Source organism: Mus pahari, chromosome 13 (assembly GCF_900095145.1).
Source record: "Mus pahari chromosome 13, PAHARI_EIJ_v1.1, whole genome shotgun sequence".
Classification (NCBI taxonomy): domain Eukaryota; kingdom Metazoa; phylum Chordata; class Mammalia; order Rodentia; family Muridae; genus Mus; species Mus pahari.
The window spans coordinates 24,269,581-24,286,152 of NC_034602.1; the positions used below are offsets into that span (position 1 = coordinate 24,269,581).

General features: G+C 51.2%; 1 protein-coding gene and 1 non-coding gene across 5 annotated transcripts in view; both read right to left on the minus strand.

Moving 5' to 3' along the window:
- Positions 1–1,624: 1,624 nt before the first annotated feature.
- The window catches only part of Ap1b1 (adaptor related protein complex 1 subunit beta 1), a 54,497-nt gene continuing 39,549 nt past the window's right edge, over positions 1,625–16,572 (minus strand). Inside the window, exons 12-23 of one of the 4 annotated variants that reach the window (XM_029545032.1) lie at positions 13,403–13,501; positions 12,613–12,872; positions 11,876–12,077; positions 11,261–11,281; positions 10,651–10,806; positions 6,620–6,765; positions 5,159–5,288; positions 4,828–4,912; positions 4,228–4,314; positions 3,989–4,143; positions 3,507–3,515; positions 1,625–2,695 (exon numbers count right to left, since the gene is read on the minus strand). In XM_029545032.1, coding sequence (XP_029400892.1) covers positions 2,621–2,695; positions 3,507–3,515; positions 3,989–4,143; positions 4,228–4,314; positions 4,828–4,912; positions 5,159–5,288; positions 6,620–6,765; positions 10,651–10,806; positions 11,261–11,281; positions 11,876–12,077; positions 12,613–12,872; positions 13,403–13,501 — 1,425 coding nt within the window. In that variant the 3' untranslated portion in view covers positions 1,625–2,620. The remainder of the gene's footprint in view (positions 2,696–3,506; positions 3,516–3,988; positions 4,144–4,227; positions 4,315–4,827; positions 4,913–5,158; positions 5,289–6,619; positions 6,766–10,650; positions 10,807–11,260; positions 11,282–11,875; positions 12,078–12,612; positions 12,873–13,402; positions 13,502–16,572) is intronic. The other 3 variants (XM_021210189.1, XM_029545033.1, XM_021210190.1) reach the window with 3 other exon arrangements.
- Positions 6,098–6,192, minus strand: LOC115065297. The gene has a single exon (XR_003845081.1). It is a non-coding gene; the product is annotated as a small nucleolar RNA SNORD125 (small nucleolar RNA).

The following is a 16,572-nucleotide window of genomic DNA, read 5'->3' on the forward strand; positions in this document are numbered from 1 at the left end:
TCGCCCAGCCCTGCTGCCATGCCTAACCTGAGCATGCTCACATTTTTGATTTACGTGTTTTCTGCATGAGCATGTACTTCTGTTTGTTTTGTTCTTTTTTTTTTTTTTTTTTTTTTTTGTAGAAAGAATGCATGGTGTTGGATGGGTGTGAAGGATCTGGGAGGTGATGAGGGGAACCATGACCAGAATATATTGTATGAAAAAATATGTTTATTATTAGCTATTCTAATGCCTGTCCCCCAGCCCTGAAACTCCATTATATAATGGCAATCTCCGAGTCTCTTACAAGTTTAGAGAAGCATCTTAAATAACTTGCTAGGATGAACAATAAGTTTATCCAGGGCGTAGGGTCTTGGCACCACTGCAGAGTTCTTGGAAATTTTATGGCTAAGGCATAGATACTACCCAGGAAGGTGACAGAAAACCCTACAACAGCCTGTGTGTATAAATGTAAAAACAATTACGGAGTTTGAATGATGAAGGTACTGTGTGGTGGGAAAGGCACATTCAGAATATTTTTGGATGACAATCCCAGTGGCTAGGATGTTATCTTTCTACAAGTTGGTGGCAAGGGAGACCACCACAAAGGCAATCCTCATTGTTACTGATTACACATTAGAAGTGGATGGTAAGTCATTGCTGGAGATACCATAAACTATGCTGGAGGGCACGGAAACACCTGGCAGGAGCTGGTGAATGGGTCCTCCCTGTTTTCTTTGTACCAGGAGCTATGCAGGCTTCTGACACGTGGCTGTCAGTGGCTTCTCAGCCGTGGATACAGGCAGCACGTTAACAGCAGCCTGCTAAGCAAGACGTGCAGTGGCCCATGTGTTGTAAGCTCAGTCAATTGCTTTCTAGTTGGAGGAACCCTCATTTATTATAAGACAAAAATTTGTGGCTGGCTAAGTCCTAACCCTTAGTGGGCGTTCCTGCTGTTGAGATGGTTGTTGCTGTAGGCCTTGGTTAGGGAACCTTCTTTTTTGCAGTGGGCGGTGCTTACTGCAGAAATTCAGTTGGCCAAAGTACTAAGAATACGTGACTATTGCTATGGCCTACTAGCACAATGCTCACCCCCAAAGAGGAAATGGAAAAAATGTCAGAGCTGAAGAATGGCGTAAGTTACCGTGGAATCCTGTTCAGGCAAGATTATGATTAACCATTACTGTCCTGAACCCAGAGTAGCTGTGATTAACTGCACAAGACCATCACAAAGCTGAATCCACCAACATTACCTCATGGAAGCAGGCAGCCCCCCTCTTACCCAGGGGGAGTAAGAGGCTAACAGTGCTGAGGTGGTACTGTACTTGGGTAGTACAACTTCCTGGAAGTAGTTCGTGTTCTTTGGGCAAACTGTTTCTTTAGTCTCTTGTGAGTCCTCTTCCTCGGTGTCTCCCAGGAGAACACATGCAACACTGGCCAGCCCTCTCCTGTCCACCCAACTCAGTCATCCCTACTGCTCCAAGGTGGCATGGAGGAGGAAACTCAAATGAAACAACGATTCCTTCCTTGGATCAAAGGGGACACAGCATTAGCTGGCAAGGACTTGACACCAATGGCAGAAAGGTGGCAGGGACACTAGCAGGCCACAGTAGGCAGAATGAAAGGAAGGGACCATAGCCAGACATATGGCTTCAGTGCAGGTCCCCTGCCCAGAAGAGCCTTACCACCTGACACACTGGCCAGGAACACACGATGTCATCGTTTTTATTCACTTTTTCTTTGTGAAAAAAGGGTAAATATACAATATTTCATATATGTATTAGATATAGTTACTGCAGGATCAGCTATCCCCAGCTACCAGAAGCAGTTTGTAGAGAGAAAGAAATGTGCATGACTGCCAAAAGCAGAATCTCTTTATTATCAAACAGCAGCGACAGGACAACTGTCACACACACAGACTGGGAGCCAGCGGATGCTGGAGAACCCACAGGACCTTACACTGGAAGCGTGTCCACTGCCCCTTGCTCCACCTTTCACCCTATTTCTGTTCTAAGAGCCCTGGACTCACAGAGTGGACACCAGGAATGTTTTGTAGGCAGTGACCATCTTCCAGGGCACAGGGAACATAATCCTAGCTGGGCTCTGGGACCTGCAGGTGGCCACAGAGCACTGACTGGGGTTACATGGGGCGGATAGTGTTGGCCCAGGCTGCTCCTCTGGGCTCACGTCTGCCCATCACCACCTCCAGCCCTTGGAGTCCCAAGCAGTAATATTGGCACCCAGAGGACTCTACCCAGGACAGGCTCACTGAGGAGACAGGGCAGGGATTATGGGCTAGGACCCCAGGTGGGGGGTGCGGGGGGGGGGGTCCATGTTCACGCCCGGGAGAAGACAAGGAAGAGCACCCTGTGGCCCTCTGTCCAGCTTCTGATGCTGTGCTGGCTCCATTTCCTTTGATCCCACATCAACAGCAATAGAAAAAAGCAGCCACTGGAGATGCACTGAGATTTCACTCTGGGAGGAGACATGGCCCTGCTCCAGGCCCTCAGTTAGGATCAGGGGAGCCTCCTGGGTGGTTCAGGAGCCCACCTGGCCTTTCCTCAAAGAAAGGAGGAGGTACTGCCACTCACAGGGTTCCATGACTGGGCTGGCAGAAGGCTAGGGTGGATGCGACAGGGCTTCAGTTCTTGAGGATAGTCTCGTAGGCCTGGTGTACATGCTGGGACACCTCCGGTGCTCGACACTTGAGGGACAGCTGCAGGAAAAGAGGAGGCAGGGAAAGAACTTATCCCTGGGGTTCTTCAGTACGGGAGGGGGGAAGGGAGCACGAGTGTATCACATGCACGCACGGCAGGCTGGAAGCGAAGAGTGGGGCAGATGTGAGGTAAAGCAGAGGAGGTGGCCATCAGTCAGCCAGGCGGGTACCAAATATACTTGCAGCCCCCATGCCTGCTGTCAGTTCCGCCACAGGAGCCACTGGCAGGCGGATGATTCAGGAGCTGTCAGGAGTACCCAGCCCGCCCCTTCCGGGCTGTCTGCCCTCCTATAACCTCTGGAAGTCTAGGTCAGGAGCAGTTCTGACATACAGTCCTGGTGGGTAAAGGGTTAAGAGGGAGCAGATCTCTCCTGGGACTGCAGGGTATGCCGGGCTTGCTCTGGTTCCTACACAGGGAGCAAGTTTGTGTGGATTTGCCTCAGTGCTAGGCGAGGTCTGAGCCTTGAGATTCCAGGCAGAAGGGAAGGAAGCCGACTAGCCCTTCTACTTGAGAACATCAGGTCTGAGGCCGCACCTATGAAGGAGTGGCAGGGAGGATTCTGGATTCAGCAGCAGTGGCTCCCAGAGGGGTCCATGAGCCTCCCTTTAAGGGCTCTGCAGACCATGCATGTTCAAGTGGTTGGAAGCTGGGCGTTGGTAACCTCCATGCACATCTGCTGGGCCCTGGGAGCATCAGGCCAAGAGACCAGGGAAAGCAGAATGCACTGGGGCAAGAGTAGGAGATGAGGCATGCGCAGTACTGCTAGGAAGGATGGAGGTGGGCACAAGAAGAGAGAAGCAATCTGCTAACCTCCAAGTCCTGTACCATGGCACCAGCAGGGAAGGTGGACATGCAGCAATCAGACAGGAAGATGAAATTACCACCACCTCAGCCACCATCACAGCCCCACGCCAAGGTTACCAGCATTGGGAAGGGCCACACCCACCAGGCAGGGCGCGCACGGGGCAGCAAAGCCTGGACTCCAGGCCTGGGAACAGCAGCGGGGTTTACAAAGTACCCAGAGCGCCCTAGAAGCTGTCCTCGGATGGCCCGCACAGGCACTCAGGCACTCATATGGCAGCAGGGCTCCTGCAGCCAGCGAGACTATCTCTGTCTGGGGATAGGCGTTTGTGTGCCTTATTTGGGTAGCCTGATGGGGGTGGGGTGAAGTTTAAGAACCAATTCTCACACTGGGCTCAAAGAGACCTTGGCATATGGCACCCATCAGTCTCCTAACAGCAGACTAGGGAGGTGGAGGGTTGAGACCTGGCAGTGAGTACAGGGGCTCTCACCGTGAAGCTGGGGTTGCCTGGCTGGATCCGCAGCTCCGCCAGCACCCAGATGCCATTGGTCAACTTCAGAGATTGGTAGAGCATATCCTGGCCCTCCACATTCCTCTTGGCGACAGTGAAAATGTTACTGCTCTGTAGCTTGTTGCTCGCAGCCTCTGCAGGATCAGACAGCCATGGGATGCCCACATTCAGTGGGTACAGAGGAGAGAGTGAGGGGTACTGGGGGAGGGAGGGCTCACCTGTGTTAAGTGGGCAGTCTCTGATCTGGAACTGGGCTTCGTTCTCATTGGCAATGTCCTTCCACGTGGCCAGGAACATCTGCCGGTCTGCAGGGAGAACAGGGCGGGGTGAGAGATGGCATCCTAATAAACTGTGGACCCTTGGCACCACATGGCAGGAATGGGCCCGCTTGCCAATGTGCTACCTGCATGCTGAGGGAAGGCCTCTGCTCCTCCACAGTTCCCCCTGCTTCAGCTCAGGATACAGGCTTTTCCCAAATGCCTTCTGCTTCCTGCCTCTCCTTTGCCTTTCCAGCTATCTGACCTCCTCCTGTGCAGTCTGCTTGTTAGTCATGGTTCTGTGGCAAAGGTGATGTGCCACACTGCCACCAGGTATGGTGACTGACTTGGTTCTTTGCAGCCCGGACAAGCTAAAGGGTGAGCAGCAGTGCTCACAAGTGAGGTGGCATGGGACACCTTCAAGCCAGAAATGGGGCCCCCAGGATGAGCTGAAGATCCCATCCAAAGGCACAGCCATCCTGTTGATCCTTATTCCAGGCACTAGCCTTCCCAGGTTCCTACTGCATGTCCCCCCCGCCCCCGGGGCCCTACACCACTCACCCATCTTCCCATCCTCCACGAAGAGGACATGCAGTGGGTACAAAGTGCTGAAGTAGAAGACGTCAATGTTGTTCTTCACAGCCACCTAGGCATGGGGGTCTCCAGTCAGTCCCCAAGGCTTGACACCCCGATCCTGGGGCTTACCCCACCTCCCAGGGCCCAAGCAGGGTGCTCAGAGCAGGTCTCCATAGAACCCTCCTCTGTCATCTTGCCCTTTGGCCCTTAGCCAAAAGCACAATTCTCTCAGGCTTCCTGCACATACGACTAGCTAGCACCCACCACATGGCTGACACTGGGTAGAAATGGGGTGTCTGGCCCTGTGGGGACACACCTGAAGATTGTTTAGAGGCTCCATCTTCATGACTGAGCCCACTGTGTTAAGAGGCAGGGAGATCTCCACGGTCTGGTTGGGGCTGAGTGGTGCGTGCACTTGGAGAGGTGCGGCAGGGGCCAAGCCAAAGCTGAAAAGAGAAAGAAGCCCCGCAGAAGTTGTAGCGAGTGTGGGGAGGGATGATGGGCACAGAACTTCTTCATCAAGTCAGTCTTTCCCAAGCTCTGATCATCCCTGCTCTACTGACCATGTAGACAGGAGGCAAGAACTTGGGTCCAGCAAGACTTCTCTGCTTCTTCTTCTCCTCTGGGCTGGTTCTTGGTAGGCTATGATAGCATAGCCCTGCCCCTTCCCTCAGGACCTCCACCCAACACTAGGGACTACAAATTTCTCAATGGAAAACTGCCAGCCTAGATATTTACTGCTAAGACCCATAGCTCAAAAGAGGACTATAAACAGCCTGGGAAAACCAGATTTCACTGTCTGAACTTCCACTGGCCATGCTGCGCCACCACAAGCTGTCACAGTGGTGTGGAGGGGACCTGAATTGAGCACTCAGTATGTCCAGGATAGCATATGGCAGAAATCAGAAATACACACAATTCCTTCTTGCAGATGAGCACACAGACCCTCACTGAGGAGCAGGCTTATACCCAGCTCCTGGCTCTTACAGGGTGAATGGCTGCCAAAAACTGAAACTAAAACTATGATTTATTTGTTCAGAATCCAGAGGGAAGCCCAAGTCTGCCATCATTGTCAGCTCTGTGACACTGGGCAGGGCCTTTGAGTTACAAGGAGTAAAGAACAACATCTGCTCTCCTGGACTGTCAGGTGGCTCCGTGGAAACTACTACTCTACAGTCCTTGTCCTTAGGAGCCACTACCCAGGAAGGCTCACTGCAGGGGTTTGTTACGGCATCTGGTGTCCTGTGGATGAAGGGGCAGAGCCGCCCTCAGTCAACTTCTTAGAAGCTCTGTTTGCTCATCACTGGAGCCACTCAGGAAGAGGAATCACCAGGAGGGGCTGCCAAGGTTCCCACAGAGCCTGGCCTTGCTGGCTCATGGTGCTAACAAGCATATTTTCTCACCAATGTGCAGTACAGGAAACATAGGGGCTGGGAGCAACAAGGAGCTTGGAGCAGCCACTACTTATCCTCAGAGCGAGTCCTTGTCTGAAGACTTGGGCTGAGCCCTGGTTTGCTTTCAGGGGAGGCTGGCTAGCGGCCTTCTACCCAACCCACTTTTTCTGAGTTGTTCCCCAACAGAAAAGTGACTCAGGTCTGGGAGGAGAGGCAGATAAGGCACTTCCAGTGGTAGGCAGCAGGCTTAGAGCAGTGATTTCTGACAAAACTACCCTTTGGGCAGCGGAGGGCAAGTGAGTGGGGTGCCCTGCCCACCCTGTGTGGTGCTCTGACGTTCACAGTGGTCAAGACACGGCTGCTGAGTTTGGCCAGGGACTCACCTGTTACGATTGAACTGGATAGCAAAATCTGTCATGACCTGCAGGGCCTTGTTAGTCAGCTGCAGGTCCATGGAGATGGAGCCAACCTGCCGGGTGAAGGTGCCAGAGATCTCCAGTCCCTTGGCCTTCATGGCAGGGAGCCAGACCTGTAGGGAAGAGGGTGGAAGGAGGAGCTGTGTGCCTCTTCCCCACCTCAGAGTCAGAGCTAGCCCGGGATCCTTTCTTTCTTTCCTAAAGGGCCTTCTGATCAACCTGCTTCTACCACTAAGGCATGATAAATGCCTTGACGATAAAACTAATACTGCAGCCCACCCAGGGCCAGCATCATGGCATAGCTGTATATCAGAGTAGCTGAGGACAAAAAGGACATCTTCAAAGAAGGCAATACTGAAGAAGACAGGTGAGCCCTGCCAGCACCATGACAAGCCAAGGTCAGAGTTGAGATCCAACAGCATTCTGGACCGTGGCCACAGCCACCTGAACTCTCCGTGGCTGTTACACAGTCTGTCCTTCCTTGCAGGAGATATGGCTGGTGTTCCACTGAAGAAACTGTCCTGACCTGACAGTACAAAATAAGTTCTCACCTGCCACTGTCCTGACTGCCCCCTTAGCAGGCTGAGGAATAGAATTCCTCCATCAGGAAGCTCGCCCTCATATCTCTCCTTACTGCTTGCACAGAGACCATTAAGGGAAGTGTTTTGATGTTCCATCTACATCTGCAGCTTCAAGCCTAGTGTGGTGCTGCAGTGCACAGGGTGTTTACTAAATACACGGCAAGAACCAACCCTGCCTGTGAAGGAGAATTTTAAGTGTCACCTTTGGATTACACAGGTGCCTTTCGGGCCCTCTGTCTCCTGACTGGCTTACTGGTCCCTTGATATTAAAAGGCTACAGTTCTACCAGACAGCTGCCACAAGTCCCCAGTGTGTCTGTCCCTCATGCTATAACGACATAGCCCGACATCTGCCCTCAAGGCTTCTACTTCTCAAGGTGCCACTTCACTCAGGTGGCTGCCCAGATTTCTCTTCCCTCCTTTTTACAGCAGCTGGGGTCATCTTGTAAAATGCAAACATGATCGTGAACCCTTGAAAAGCCCTTTCCCAGTTTGTACTGGTATTCAGAACCTGGTGCCTACTTCAAGTTTATCTTGTCCCTTCCCTCAGGATATCTCCCCTGCTATCTCCAGTGTTGGAAAGCACTAAGTGTGACCAGGAACATCATCTCCCAACTAGCTGTGATGTCATCAGTGAAAGCCTATGCACACACATGGAAGGCCAGCTCATGGCTTTTCAGTCCTTGCTGTTGAGTATGCAGTGAGTAGCAGGCAGCAGGATTACTCCCTGTGGCATCAGCAACTCTTGTTCTGAGATCCTTCTGCCTTTTAATGCTGGGAATAGACATGGGTACACTATATTCTGTTGATCAACTTTTTAAGAACAGTTTTCTTTCTACTTATTTCATATGTGCATATACTGCAGATGCCATGATGCACATGCAGAGGTCAGAGGACAACCTGTGGGAGTTAGTTATTTCCTTCTACCATGTGGGACCCAGAGACTGAACTCACGTCATGAAGTGTGGTGGCAAGCTCTTTTACCCTCTAAGTGATGTCACTGGCTCCACTGAGTGTGTTGTTCTTGTTTGTTTGCTTGTTTTGACTTCACATAGCCAAGCCTGGCCTTGAACTCCTCATCTTCCTGCCTTCCACCGCAAGTATAGCTGTTGCTAGGGTGAGTATGTTTTGACCTGGTGCTTGGTGTCAACAATCTGTGTAGTAGGCAACTAGCTGTGGTTTATAGCACACTGTACTCTGGTCCTGCTGACTGACTTATGACCTTACAAAATTATAGCCAGGAATGGCCGATCATGTCTACATTCCTAGACCTTTGGAAACTGAGGCAGAAGAATTGCCACAAGATCAATGCCAGCATGGGACTTCACAGTGAGACCCTGTCTCAGAACTGGAAAGCTTACAAGTGTTTACTTTGCAGCACAGTGACATAGAAGTGGAAGGACAGGCTACAGTGTCACTGACCTGCATGCAGTTTCAGATTCTGTCACTTATGAGCTAGCTATGTGGCCACAGGCAAAAGCACTCAAACTTCTCAACCATAAAATGAATAACAGTAGCATATGGCTGTAGGAGGGCCCTGTAGGCTGCTGCTGTGGAAGGCTGCTGCGTGCCTGGCATCAAGCCTGCTGTTGCATGTGGCAGAGCTGCTGTTGTGGATTTCTCAGAGACCGAGCTCGTAAGGGGCTTGCCTGGGGTCCTGGCTACTACTCTGCAGGTGAGGCTGGGTCACAGAGGTGCAGGTGCCGCTTACAGACTTATATTGGGGGGGGGGGGATAAAGCCCATGAGATGGGAACCTCAGAAGATGAGGGTTCAGCAGACATGGCCTCTAACCTGTGTTGTGATGTTGTCAAATAATTAGGCCATACATGTCCTTGTAGAGCTCCTCTGGCACAAGTGACATAACCCACACTGTGCTCTTCCTAGTACCAAGCACAAACATTTATATGCCAAGCGTAGCTATTTTCACCCATGGCTTTGCCAACGACTTTATCTCAGTGCCTGAAATTGTACGGCTGCTCTCATCAGAAAGGCTTCAGCCCCTTCATATTCTGTTTTCTGTTATTTCCACCACTGAGAAAGTTTCCCTGTCTTAGTCTCCTTGATATTCTTCTTTGGGCTCTATGCAACTCCACACCTTTCCACAGTGCTAAAGCTCAAATGTTGTAAATGAAGCCACTTCATCATTCAGTGCAGAACTCTACAGTGGCTAATGCTAACCCTGTACCATGAGCAAGCACTGAGCCTGGCTTGGTTTTCTGCCTCCGACTAGAAACTCTAGTCTAGCGAAACGCCCTGGATGATGATCCCCCAGGAATACATTTGGTACTTACAGGCCAATCTGCACAGAACATGATGAGGTAAGGGGGTGTTTTAGGGACTGAAGACAGGAATGCTGAGTGCTCGGCCATGGGTCACTCCATGCATCCTTTGAGCATTCTTACATAAACACACAGAAGTTCTCAAGACTAACTCACGGGTAGCTTGTTTTGTGGTGTTTTTCTTCTCTTTTTCTTTTCTTTTTTTTTTTTTTTTTTTTTTTAAAAATTCGTGAGATAGGGCCTATTCTGCAGCCCTGGCTGTCCTGGAACTCTCTATGTAGGCCAGGCTGGCTTCAGACTCACAGAGATCCACTCGTCTCTGATTCCTGAGTGCTAGGATTAAGGGGGTGTACCACCAGAGCCCCCACCGGCCTTCAAAACAGGGTCTTTTTACATAGCCTTAGCTGGCATGGAACCTACAGAGATCTGCCTGTCTCTGCCCCCAAAGTGCTGAAATTAAGACATGTAGCACCATGCCTGGTGACACTGAACCCCCGATCCTCCTGCCTCTGCTTCCCAAGTGCTGGGAATCATAGGTTTCCATCGCCACACCTGGTACCTGCTCTGTTGAAACTGTACTGAGAGTCAGTTACCACTGAACTGTACCACCAGCCACACTCATGCTAAAGTCCTAATGCCACCCATGCCTGTCATGTCACAGTGACAGTGCACTGCCATGTCCTCTAGGGCAGCTAAAGTGTGCTATGTTTATAACACTGGCCTATGTGTTTTCTTCCATTTGTCTCCATACACTGATGGAGACATGGTTATTTTTTGTTTGTCATATGGGCCATCAGCTGTCTTCAGACACAGGTTCTGTGTCTGAGGCACGGGATCTAACAGCACTGAGATCCTGTGCTCTGACAAGACCACCTCCCCTCTAGGCTTTCCCACAGACAACAGCCTGCAGTGCACTCCCCGTCTCTGCTCAACAGATGCTGGCCCTGCCACCTGGTCAAAGCAGAGGCTGTCGGGATCCGAGTCCACAGCTAAGATCAGTAAGAGTGAAAGACTGGGACGAGGACTGCACCCTCAGGCTCACACCCCTCCTCACAGGGCAGGTTCAGTGGGAGGCCTTAGCAATCCCAATCTAGTCTCTTTTCCCTGCTCTAGCCGGAGAGCACGTGAAGGACTTACTGCTTTGGGAGCTACATAGGATCCTGAAAGGGTGCCCACACCACTGGTCAGGTCAAAGAGGTCACTTAAGCCACTGCTGATGGGTGCTCCAAGTCTGGCTGGTGCTGGTGCTGCTGCCACTGATGCTGAAGGTGCCCCAAAGTTGCTATCTCCAATCTGGCAAACAGATCACAGACATGCATGAGGCAGGGACAATAGGGGCCCAGGAGGAACAGTCACCTGGCCCTTTTGAAAACTGTGGGGTAGAACAGGACCACCCTCCACATCAACTTTAAGTAGCAGAAACAAGACAAAGTGAAGTAGGTGGAAAAGAGGCTGAGCACCTCAGAGTCCCACAAGCCCTGAACCTCAAGGAGTGAGCTCTGTGAGATGACTCAACCCATCCAAGGGGAGCCTCTAGCATATGGGGCTCTCCTCCAGGTGAGCAGCTCAGGGCCGAGGGCCAGCAGCTTTTAGGACGGCAAGCTTTTATCACTGTCATGGGGTTGGTCACGGTGCCCAGCGGCACCTGCATGCCAGGAAGTCAGAGCAGAGACTGCTCAGACACTGGACCACCGGCCAAGGTTGAGCACAGATAGATAAAGAACTGTGACAGAGGGTTGAACCATACCCCTTCAGGCTCATCCCCCATCTCCAAGCAGAAGCAGGCAGGGTGGAGAGACAGGCAGCAACATGCAGAGAGAGGCAAGGAAAGAACATGAGACAAGAGAAAGAAAGAGGTGGGTTAGTTAACTGTGGCTCTAGTTGGGATGAGTCTGTTCTGAGGCCCAGAGCCCATCCCTCTGAAGGACACTACACTTTCCCATGGCTTTATCTAGCCTGGCACCCTCCCTCACACCCTGTGCCATAACGTGTACTTTGTCCTAGGCTCTCTCGTGGCCAGACTATTAACACCAAGGGAAACATTCAGAAGCTGCCTCTGCCCAGCCCCATTACGTGCCTGAGGAAGGGCAGACCCTGGACTAGGCTAACCATACCTCTTTCGCGGGGCAGAAGGAGGCCTGGCTGGGCTGCTCTCCCTAGCTGGTAGTCTGAGCGTGAGTCGACAAAGACCTGGCTCCTCAAAGCTAGGAACAGCCTAACAGGATGCAGCTGCCTAAGCACGGAGCCACAAAATCACCACCGAGCAGAGTAAGCATTTCACAGGCCCTCCCTGTTTGATAAGAGAGGCATCAAAGCCTGCTGCTCTGAAGATCTTAGTATCACCGGGGGACCTAGGACATACCAGGCTGTCGAGGCCACCACCAAGAAGATCCACAGCTCCCATTTGCACGGAGGAGGCAGCTAAGGGTGGGCCACTCACTGGGGGCCCAAGGTCCAGGTTGAGGAGGTCACCTAACAGGTCACCCTGGGCAGGAATGACATCAGGCTGATCACCAGCAGGTGCCCCAGCAGGAGCCGTCTCGGGGCTCTCTGTGCTCTCACTCCTGTTAGACACAGAGAGGGTCAGGTGGGGCAACAGTATCAGAATGTTCCAGGGAAGGTACAGACACCTTAGTCTCCAACATCTTTGCCTAAGTCAGCCTCTGGTCACCTCGCTGCCTGGGGTGTGGGCACGGGACTATATGACTTGCCTCTGCCTCCTTAGTCTCATGGGATGAGCCAACTGTGCATATTCTAGCTTATTCTCAAAAGGAAACTAGATGCCAGCCTCTAAGGACTGTCTGTCTGGGACAAAGCAGCCACCTAGGAGCAACAGAGGTGGGAACAGGTCTTTGGAAGTAGAAGTCGTCCTGTTAGCTATGGGGTCCTGCACTGCCCACACTCTTCACACCCACTATCCTAATCTGTTAAATGGACACTTTGTCTCAACAGCTCAGAAGATTACATGGGGTCACAGCAGACACCTAGTATGTAGCTAAACATTGGCCGAAAGTGGCTAGAATCTTGGTTTGCTTAAACTAAGGCCTCTCCAGAGGCCATCTTCTAAGGGCTGCATGCATGCTAGAAAGCTATACTCACGAGGCAGTGCGAGGTGGCAGGCTCTTATGCACCACTCCCCGGCCACCCTCCACAAAGGCGTTGGGAGGCTTGTGGTAGACAGAGGCCAGCGTGCCAATGTAGCAGATGAGTTCATCCAGCAGTGTAGGCTCAATAAGGTCTGTCTCCTCTGAGATGAGGGGCTTCTCAGCCAGTACCACCTCTTTAGCAGCTACAGGGTCCGTGGAGAGCAGGCGCCAGTAGATGTAGCCACGGTCCCGAAGGTCTGGATTGTCTGAGTCCTTGGGGGTGATGTTGGAGCAGCCTATGTACCTCCTTCCCATATGAGAAGCCCCCCCGCCCCCCACGGACCAGCCTTATCACAGTTTTTTCCCCCTTTCTTTTTGGTTTTTTGAGATTCACAGAGATCTGCCTACCTTTGCCTCCCAAGTGCTGGGATTAAAAGCATACCCATCTCATTCAACGATTCTGAATATACCCAAAAGTTGGCTTTTAAACCACCTTAAGGGGCACATTTCAGCTTTGTCTCTTTGGATGTCTAGTTCAGGCAGGTCATGCCCATTCCTGTCTTCTTTCCCCTACCTTGCAGTGAATCTTCTAGCATTCGTTCCCACATAACCCTCTTCAGTTTCACCTGGTGACACCATGCTACGTGACCTGTCTGTGACACTGACCCCCAGAAGTCAGCAATCTCAGGCTACTCTGACATCATTTCGCACATGCGCCACTCTTGAGAGATTAGAGGGAGACCGGCTCCCAGGAATAAAGCTTTGATTTGATGTGAGGAGCAGCAGAGAGGTGGGGGCGCTACCTGAGTGGCCAAACTGAGAACCTGCTGCACCAGCTCCTGAGTCTCTGTTGGCTTCTTCAGGAAGAGCTTCACAATGGCTGTCAGTAGCTGTAGCTGGACCTGCAGGGGACAAGGCAAACAGGTGGCAGGTGTGGCACCAAGGGCGGTGTGGCAGGTCTCAGAACAGCTCTCTTGGTCTTGGGGCTGCTGCTGAGAAACTTGAATCTGGGCATTGCCCTATGTGGCAGGTAGGACTCAGCTAGATTCCTAGATGCCTGTCAAGAGCTTCAAGTCCATGGCTCTAAGAGAGGACTTCAAAAGGCAACATGTGTGACTGGCATGCTCCTTAGGGTATTAATAGTGCCCCAGAGATCCAGAGCACAGGGCAGCCAGGCTCCACAGAGCTAGCCTGCCACTGAGGAACTACATGCCTATCAGAAGGTAGGAAGCATCCCCGACTCTCCATCCCATCGAGATATCCTCAGCCTTGCTGGCACTCCTACTGGAGTCATGCTGGTTCCCAGCCCCACACTTCCAGTCTCCTCTATGTCCTTATCAGCTACCAGGCTGTCCCTATGGCTGTGAGCTTTTCTTCTTCTTTCTTTAAGACAGGTCTCGCTATATAGCTCTGGCAGTTCTGGAACTCAAAGTACTTTGTCTGCCTCTGCCTTCTGAGTGCTGTGTGCCACCACAATGGGCTGACCGTGAGCTTTTGATGGGTGGGGATAGGGTTTGTCTAGCTCACTGTGTGACTCTATACTGCTTAGGCTAGTGTCCAGGGGAGAAGGCACTTAAGAAATTTGTGCTGTGACACACGCTGAGAGAGCACATTAGGCCCTCTAGCCACAAGCTACTGTGATCTAGGTTTTTAAAAGAGGGGCCATGTTGGGCCCTGCTTTGAGCAGCTGTTCGAAGTATACTCTATGTCTTCTAGAAGAGCCTGGTCAAGGTGGTGGATGGCTTAGAGTACTGAGTTTCCAAGACTAGAGTGGATGTGGTTCAAAGCACATGCTGAATCAGTTGCTGAATGCCTTTCCCAAGGTTCCACATGCCTAGAGTCCAGACGCTTGAGTATCTGTAGAGTGCCGACAGCTTTGAAATATTCACTGTATTTTCATTTACTTGTTCTGCCTTTGATGCAGGCTCACACTCCGTAGCCCGGGCTGATCACTCATTTTCTAACTTACTCAGGCTGACCTAAACGCGAAGTGATTCCCCATCCTCCACCTGCCAAGTCCTGGAATTACAGGCATGAGCCACCATGTCATTTGAGATGCTGTTAACTATGCCCACGAAAAGGGAAGCATTCCAAGCAATGGTGGTGCACACCTTTAATCTCAGCACTTGGCTAGCAGGCAGATCTCTAAGTTATAGGCCAGCCTGGTCTGCAGAGTGAATTTCAGGACATCCAGGGCTACACAGAGAAGCCCTGTCTCAAAAAACAAAAACAAAACAGAGAGAGAGAGAGAGAGAGAGAGAGAGAAAGAGAGAGAGAGAGAGAGAGAAAGAGAGAGAGAGAGAGAGAAAGAGAGAAAGAAATGGCTAAAAAAATATGTGCATGAGACCATGCAGATGGTCCTTCCTAAGTCGTTTTCATTTTTGTCAGCCTGGGACAGGTCTGCTGTGAAGTTGGAAGCAATGGTCCAGGCAGCTCAGCAGCAGCAGCACTGGTGATGTGACTTCATCTTCCTAGCGTGCAGGGTAGCCTGACAACAGGAGTAGGAATGGAGAGGATGGGCTGATAAGATGGCTCAGTGGGTAAAAGATGCTTGCTGCTAAGGCTGATTGATCCCAAGTTCAATCCCTGGGACTCATATGATGGAAAGATAAAAAAACTAACTCCTGAAAGTTGCCTTTGGTCTTCACTCAAGTGCTGTAATGTGCCCTCCTTTGCTCCTTTAAAACAAACAAACAAACAAACAACAACAACAACAAAACAATCATAAGGTAATAAGGGGGCTGGAGAGATGGCTCAACAGGTAAGAGCACTGGCTGCTTTTCCAGAGGTCCGGAGTTCAATTCCCAGCATCCACATGGTGGCTCACAACCATCTGTAGTGGGATCCGATGCTCTCTTCTAGTGTTTCTGAAGACAGTAACAATGTACTCACATATATGAAATAAATCTTTAAAAAAATAATTAAAAAAATAAAGTAGAGGTTTCTTCTGGGAATGAGTTCGCCCACAGTCCCTTGCCATCTGCTTACACATGGGTCAGTGGAGGGGGACCAGCAGCTACTGTTTCCAAGGCAGAAGCAAGCCCAGTGTGTGGCCTTCACACGGGACTCCGCCATTCACTTCAGCCAGTGAGGAAGACATAAAGCCTGAATTGAGAGTGGTCCATATCTGCAACCCCAGTACTGAGGAGTGGAAACAGAGCAGAAATACTGGTTGGAGGCCAGCCTAAGATGTATGGAAACCCTGTTGCAAAAGCACCCTTCAAAAACACAAGGGAAAAGAAGCAATAGCCTGCTTCAGATGGAGCTGGTGTCTTGTGAGCTTTGCAAACACCCCCAGCACTGTCAGGAGCTGGAGTGACATCACTCCTCAGTGAACTCCGACTCTCTCTTCCCAACAGTCACTGAGATTACTGTGGTGGTGTGCTCATCTGTAAAATGGGGTCTAACTCTTGGCTAGCTGCAAGAGTCAAAGAGCTCAACGGCAACCGCCCTTGTGCGCCCAGTTGAGCCTGGGCTGTGCTGGGGCTGGAGCTGGGCGCCATCCCTACAGACTCCTGACTCAGCTTTTCCTTCCAACTGCTCCAATGCCTGGTTCTTTAGCAGCTTTATTCCTGTGCAGAAGAGGCTACAAGATTTACCCAAATATTTGGCAGTTTACACCCTGAGGCAACCCTCACTGTAACCTTAAGGAGGGCCTGGTTACTGGGCAGAAACAAAACAGGCAAGGCTGGGCTTCTGGGGAGACACAGACAGGTCTGGTGTGAAAATGAAGCTGCACAGAGGCAGGCGGCAGTGGGAAGTGGCAGAGAGAATCACTGTGACGCTGTCATGGACATCTGCTGTTTTTGCTCACTTAGCACCCACTCTGCTGGCTTTCCTTCAGAGAATGCTGTCTGTCTCTTCCAACCTATACAGATCGGAATGAACTGGCCGAATGGCTCCAGGAAACAGAGACAGATTTGGGGGCTTCTGCTGGATCATTGGTGTAAAAGTTCTCTTTGTGTGGAAGTTG